Raw genomic sequence first — 7,051 nt, 5'->3', positions numbered from 1 at the left:
AACATGAATGGGTTAAGAACGTGAATTAGAAATAACCCTTTTATTGGTGTCAAGACTTATTTCACAGTAGCGCCTTCACATAACCCATGAAAATGGTGTAGCGGTTGGATTTTTGTTGTAGGGGAGAACCACTAGGGAGGCGCTGTGGAGCCAGAGGGGGCTCTCAGCAACGCAGGGCTCTCTTTGGAGCGCCGGCCCCTCTTCTTCCAAGCCTTAAGTGCAAGTGGTGGGGGATGAAATGGTGGAGCTGTTGTTTGGGGATACTGCCACTGAATTGAAAAAAAGCTACCCCTTGGGTGGGGTGAGCCCCCAGGTGGGTTGCTGCTGGGCTACATGGCTCTTAGCTCCACTGCCATTCTTTCAAAATGGCTTGTAACAGCACCACTTCCTGTCCAGGGAGGAAGTAATTTTAGCCCAGGCACTGAAATATTTAGCAAATCTTTAAAACAAAAGGCACAAATTCCATTTCTTTCTGGTTTCAAAAGGGTGTCTGAGCCACATGGGGTTAAGGTGCCCCTTCAGCTGGGGTAGTTGGAAGGAGCCAGGGCTGTGGGGGGTAGCAGGCACCCTTTAGGTGGAGGCTATCTCTTTTTTTGGTAGAAATGAAGGGGTGGGTCTATGGTACATCACCTGAGTTGTGGGGTAAATGTAGAGAGTGTCAATCAAAGGCAGAGCTCAGAGCTGGGAAGGAGCTCTAGATGGCGGCTGTGCCTTAGAGAGAGCGCGCTCAGCTCCGTGCCTTCCCCAACACTTTACGCAACTTTCCCTAACTTTCGGGCAGCCTCAGGGGGCCCCCACAGCCCCTCGCCTCTCCTAGGCACTGATCGGGGGCCGAGCGGACCTTTTTCGGGCAGAAAAGCAGCTTTTGAGGGCTCCCTTTTCGTGCCTTGCTGGAAAGAAGAAGCCGTGGAGAGAGCCCAGGTCGTTGTTTTTCCAGCTTAGAAGCCATGGCGTACCTCCATTTTTGTGCGCTCTCCTAATGAGCTTTTTTCCCCCGGACATTTTTCTACTAATTATCGCTTCTTTTGCTTTATCGGCAGCATATTTTTGGGATTAGAATATATATTTTTTTTTCATTCTCTGAAATTCGTATTTTATCGTTATAACTCTAAATATTTTGGATCTAATGTTTTTCCACTACCCGAAACTAATATCGACTTGGTCCTGGCGGCGGTGCATGGATCAGGTAGGTGAGCAATTATTATTAATAATTTTTAGATTTCTGCCGTTTTGAATACTTTGATTTTCGACCGATTTGAGCTGTATTGGGATGACGCAATAAGATACAGAGATTATTTGCATCCAGTGTTACTTTGGGAAAGTTTGCAGGATGCTCCTCTACTGTGTTTATTCTCGGATTTTTCTTCTAAAAACGATTATTTGTTTTAAATCTCCGTTTTGCCGTGTTGATCAGTGTTGTGTATTGTTATAACAATATCATTGCAGCGTCAGGACTTTGTTCCTGATAATGAAAGCCAGTGAAACGAACTGGGACCTTACCTTTCTTTCAACTTTTGACAGTAAATACCTGGGCACAGGACTTCAAAGCAAACAGACACCCCTGACCCCCTCTTAATATTTAAGAATAAAAAGATGATGAGAAATAAGGACAAAAGCCAAGGAGAGGAGGGTTCAGTCCACAGCAATGCATCGAGGTATGATCTATCAACTTACTTTTTTTTTTTTTTTGTAAAACCTGTGAATACCCTGTTTACTTTGACAGCCTTGGGTTACTGTCAGTGCTTAATACAAAACATTTTACTGATTTTGCTTCCTTTTTAAGGAATGACCTTGAGATTGTTAGCATGCCACACCCTAATTTTTTTTGGTAGCAATTTCTGAAAGTTGTGTTGTGACTTAAGGGCCCATGTCATAGTCAAAAGGTACTGTACCTTTATTCAGGGGAGCCCTTTTCTCTGTATTATGTTTTTCCAGCTTTTGAATTTCAGTTTTTAGGTTTTTTGTGCTGTGAAAAATGACCTTGTCGGTTTAGCCATTGCTGCATTGCACCATTTTACATACAAGGCAAATTTTTCTTTGAAGAATCTCAGAAGTCTAAACTTTAACTGAGGGCCATACAGAAGCCTGGTGTAGTAGTAAATTATAGTAAATAGATACAAGGAAAAGTTACATGAATGAAAAAAAGCTCATTTTAAAATATAAACTGGAAAGTGCCTGTTTGTCCGATACCCCTTACTTCAAATTTTATTTGAGCTTGTAGAACTTTGATACTGTTTAGGTATTTTAGAACATTTTGATACAATTTAACCAGACTTTCTCCTGCTAGTGATAGCATTTCGTGTTGTAAAATACACACTGGGACTGGTAACAAGACCCTCCAGATGCTTTGCTTGTTTGTTTCATATATTTTTGTTCAGAGTGTTTTTATTTACTTTTGTTGAGTAATGAGATTCTTTACAGATTTTTATAAACTTAACCTTGATGTGGGAAAAGTATGAAATACTGGAAATGTTTGTGTGCTGGGAATGCAGAAGTATAATTACTGAATTGCTCATTTTGTATTTAGAGTCGGCTTTTTCAAAAATTGGAAATTAAACTATATGCATTTTTGGTTTCTAGTTTGTAAATACACTTGAGTTTTGCATTTTGTTAATTTTGATTGAATCGTGGCCTGTTTATTTTTCTCTGGTGTTGTCTTCAGTAATTTTTAACCAACATTAATAAAAAAGAATTTTGAACTGTCTGTTGTATCACATGTGCTCTATGTGATGTTTGCAGGTGTTTGAATAGTATTCTTGATGTCCAGTATTTAACCTTCCTTGCACGCACAAACTTGAAATACTGTGGGAATATATATTTTATCAAATTACTGTAACCTTCTAGCATAAACTTGGATGGTATTCTGAATTTATTAAAATTGCAGTCAGATTTTAAATCCTAAAATGGATATAGGTAAGTTCATTTAATTTGAAATTATTATTAACTAAATTAGGCTCAGGGACTGCTGAAGCATTACATATAGCACCTATACAGAGCTTTTATAATAACACAGTTTAAAAACACATCAGACTCTTAAACCATGATGTCTTTATATTACTGTATATACTGCACACAAAATATTGCCTAAAAAAGTCGATTTTTTTTTTGTAACACATGGTTCATTTTATCTAAGTCTTCATGGGTTTTTTTTAAGTGTGGGTTATCAGCAAGAGCAAGAATAAATATATTTTTTTCAGGAAATCTGAATTAAGGTATTTAATCAGTGTTAGAAATATGCTAAATAGGAGATGCAATTGGAGACATCTAGCAGTAGTTCCACAGGAAGAAGACCTTTGGGTTTTTTTTGTCCTTAGGGGTATTGTATTTGCATACTCTCTCATGTGTGCTTTTGGTGTTTTCATTGAAAGGTTATATATCATAATTGATCGATTTCTGTGTAACACCTGTTGTGTGAGGTTTCCCTTCTCCCCCTTTATGATTTTTTCTTTTTTTTTTGTTCTCAAAATGAACTTATTGTGGGTAACGTCCACTGGCCTGAAGTGTGGGAACAATTGAGTACAGGATATTTGTAAGTGAGCCCTGTTGAGCTTATTTCTGAGCTGTGAGTCAGCTGAATGTCGTAAAACGTGCTTTACTTCCTGAGGTTGACTTCAAGTTGTAGGGGAAATGATTTCTAGGAAGTAAAGCCACCACTTTGCTTTACTGTAGCCCAGAAATGCACCGATGTCTGCACTTCACGTGCTGCTGGCCAGCTTTCTCCCTGGTTGTGAGACCAGCTCAGCATCCATGGAAATACGTGAAGTCCTCTTACCTAGACCCTGGTGGGAGCCTGGGTGACGGAAAAGGTAGATACGGCCGGTGCCACTCACCTGGGGTGGAGAAGCAAAGATGCAGGACTAGAGAAAGGTGTTAAGGCAGAAGAAAACACAATTCCTGTGCACCACCTTCGTGTCCTTACTGGGGAATGTGTTTGGAATTGACTCCTACCTTTCCAGTCCTAAGGAAATGCAAAGGCGTGTGCTGAATAAACAAAAATACCTGAGAATTCTCCCAAAACAGATGATTATTCTTGGGGAGGGAAGTGGTGTTAACTCTTTACAGTTTGTAAGCTGAGGGCTGTGCTTGGTGCCTTTCTAGGTGAACGGCAACACCTATCCTTTGTATATTGACAGTAAATGTTTCCAAACTTGAAGCTGGCTGATTTCATGCAACTTTCTCCACCTGGGATAAAAGTTGGGATGCTGCAGTTACTTATGACCGCCACCTGTGTATCTGGGACTCACATTAAATAATTGAACCAAACCCTGGTGTGTTTTCTAGCATCTTCTGTGTTGCATTTCTGAAAGGCAGGTGTTGCGAGAGGGTACATCCATGGTGGAACCCGTATGGGAACGTCAGAGGCATGAGGCAGGCTGGGGTCCCCCTGAAGTCCAGGAGTGAGTTTTGTAGGGGATAGCAATTGACACGCGGTGGATACGGTGTTCCTCTTGTTTCCCCTGACCCGCGTTGGCTGCGGTTGCTCTTGCACCTCCTAAATACCCCGGGGTGGGAACAGTTTCTGCTGCAGAAGCTGCAGGGCTGAACATACCTATGCGTCTGTGTCCAGCCCCTAGCTTCTCTAGCACTAAAACCTTATTGATTTGGGGAAATAAAAGGGGTTGTGGTGGGTTAGATCTCAGTTTGTTTTCTGTTCGGAGAGCTGGAAGTCTGAGGTTTGAAATGGTGGGTTTTGCGCTCAGCGACCACCTTGCAGAGGCAGAGTGCTGTGCAGCGTGTGCTGCAGCCTTCGCAGAGCAGAGCACCCTCGTTTTGCGTGGCAGCCATTTTATGAAGATGCAGTTACATACGAAAGAGGATTTGGAAGGCGGAGGAGGGGGGGAGGAGGAGGGAATCGAAGATGTTAAACAAAATTTGCCCTCCCTGGCTGCCGATGAAAGCAGAGGGCATCCCTTTCTTGTCGTGGTAGCGCTCGGGAAGCCCCGATTTCCCCCTGAAAGGAGCAGGGGAGGCTGCACCGCCTGGCATTTTGGTGCGGGTCCAGTTCAGTCACAAAATGGCTGTTCCTTTGTGCCGCATAGCTGACAGACATACTGCATTGCACTGTGTGTACTCTAAAAACAGCAGGAAGTTGCTGGTGGGGAGTTCAAAGGCCATCTTGTGCTGCCTGGGGACGGCGATTGGCTGCGCTGGCTCGGCAGCAGGCGGATGGCGGCGGCGGCTGGTGCGGAGGCAGAGCCCTGCCTGCGCGCCATGGCTGCTGCGCACGCCGCACCGCCTCTCCCACGCCAGCCCCGGGCTCTGCTGGGCTGTACTGGGTTGTACTGGGAGCCTGGCTGCGGAACGCGCTGCTGCCGTCCCTCGCTTCCTCTCCTCTGGCGGGCGCGGGCTTTTATTTTATTATTTCTTTTTTTTAATAGGGCAGGCTATTTTGGGAAGCAAGCGGCTTGAAAAGGAGCGGGGTTATTTTTGGTGTGGATTTTTTCTTTTTTTTTTCTTTCTTTTCAAACTTTGAAAGGAGTTGCAGAATATTGTAGTATTCCTGGAACATCTGGCTTTTTTTTTTTTTAATAACATTATGGCTTTCAGCATCCTCAAACCACTAACACTCACTCTTGCTTTCAACGTGCATTTTGCAACTGTTTTTCTTTGAGCTGAGTGGAAGCATTAAACGCATTTATTAAAATGCCTCTGACTATGGGTTTTAGCTTTTCATCCAGGCTGATGGGTTATTTTTAAGCTGTTGCGGCCATCGTGTATGGGGTCTTTCAGTTTCATTCCCGCTGCTGGATTCTTTTACAAGGATTTCTTTTTTTTCTTTTTTTTCCCCCTCCTTTTTAAGCTTTAACCCTTGATGAAACTGTCCGGAGGCTTTTTTGAAAAGGGAGAATGCTTGATCAGTGCAGGACACAAAAGGAATAATGTGCAAGGAATTCATATGAATAATGATGTAATCTGTGTGCAGCATAAAGGAGATTGTTCTTGTTTTGCTTTGTTACTTCTGTTTCGCATTACCCTCTCGAAGGAAATGTCTCATCTAATTATGAATGCACAATTCTGAGACTTTCAACTTTTCTCTTTCCTGCTTTGTGATCGCTGCCAGGAGAGGATACAATATATACAGTGCTATAAAAAAAGGCTCACCAACTGCAAGAAGATACATTTAGTTGAAATGTAATCTCTTCTGGATTGTTCTTTTTTAGTTAAACATCTTAAGCTAATTAATGAAACTGTTACGTGTTCTCTAAATGCATGAGCGTTTTGCTGAATAAAAATGGAAAAGGAGGAATAAAAAGCTCACTTGGGTAATTCTGTAATCCTGCAAAAAACACTTGTGGCACGCAGCGAGCGCTGCTGCCGGAGCATTGCTGGGCTTGTGCGCACGTGTGTGCACGCATGCTCCCACGCATGCTCCCACCGCGCTCCTGCCTGACCTTACAGTGCCTCCAGCCAGCAGGAGTTGACGTGGCTGAGATTGTAGATTACAGCCCGTTCCGCTTTCTGTTGGGTTGATGTTTCACCTGCTGTAGTTTGAGGGCAACAGTTGCCCTTATCTGCACCTTCCCCCCTATCTTATATGAGCCGAAGCCGAACTCTCCCACGGCTCAGGGAGAAGCAATGCGGTGGTGCGGTGCCACAGGGTTGTACCCTGACCGCTCGTAGGGGATGGCACTTCTGAGAACACGGGATCTCACGGGTGTGTCGTGGGAGCAGTGTGGCTGCCTTCATTTGGGCTACAATAACCACGTTTTGCATTAAAAGAAATATTCCCCCTGTTAGCTTCGTGTTAGACCTCTGAGAAGGCTCAGAGGGAGGGCCGGGAAGGCAGTGATGTTTAACTTTAATCTCTTCAACTTTGTGTAGGGAGGAACCAGTTCCCATCTTTGTTGTCGTGTTTCACCCCTCGTCTCGTAAAGCTGTTCATGCAATTAGCAGGTTACTGAGTTGCCAAGCCTGTCTCTGAGGAACTTTTATACTGACGCTTGTCTCTGTTCAGGCTTACCACTGCTAGTTTTAAGGAGTGGATGAGGGTACAGATGCAGTGAGACTACCCACATGGTTACATACCTGGGACTGTGAGCAGGCGTGTAGG

General features: G+C 43.6%; 1 protein-coding gene across 1 annotated transcript in view; it reads left to right on the top strand.

Moving 5' to 3' along the window:
• The first annotated feature begins 214 nt into the window (after window positions 1-214).
• Window positions 215-7,051, top strand: part of CHD2 (chromodomain helicase DNA binding protein 2) — a 56,209-nt gene continuing 49,372 nt past the window's right edge. Inside the window, exons 1-2 of the mRNA XM_009887628.1 lie at window positions 215-1,186; window positions 1,522-1,655. Coding sequence (XP_009885930.1) covers window positions 1,594-1,655 — 62 coding nt within the window. The 5' untranslated portion in view covers window positions 215-1,186; window positions 1,522-1,593. The remainder of the gene's footprint in view (window positions 1,187-1,521; window positions 1,656-7,051) is intronic.

This window comes from Charadrius vociferus, unplaced genomic scaffold (genome assembly GCF_000708025.1).
Source record: "Charadrius vociferus isolate BGI_N301 unplaced genomic scaffold, ASM70802v2 scaffold190, whole genome shotgun sequence".
In the NCBI taxonomy this organism is placed as follows: Eukaryota; Metazoa; Chordata; class Aves; order Charadriiformes; family Charadriidae; genus Charadrius; species Charadrius vociferus.
This window is presented reverse-complemented; position numbering and strand designations above follow the sequence as displayed.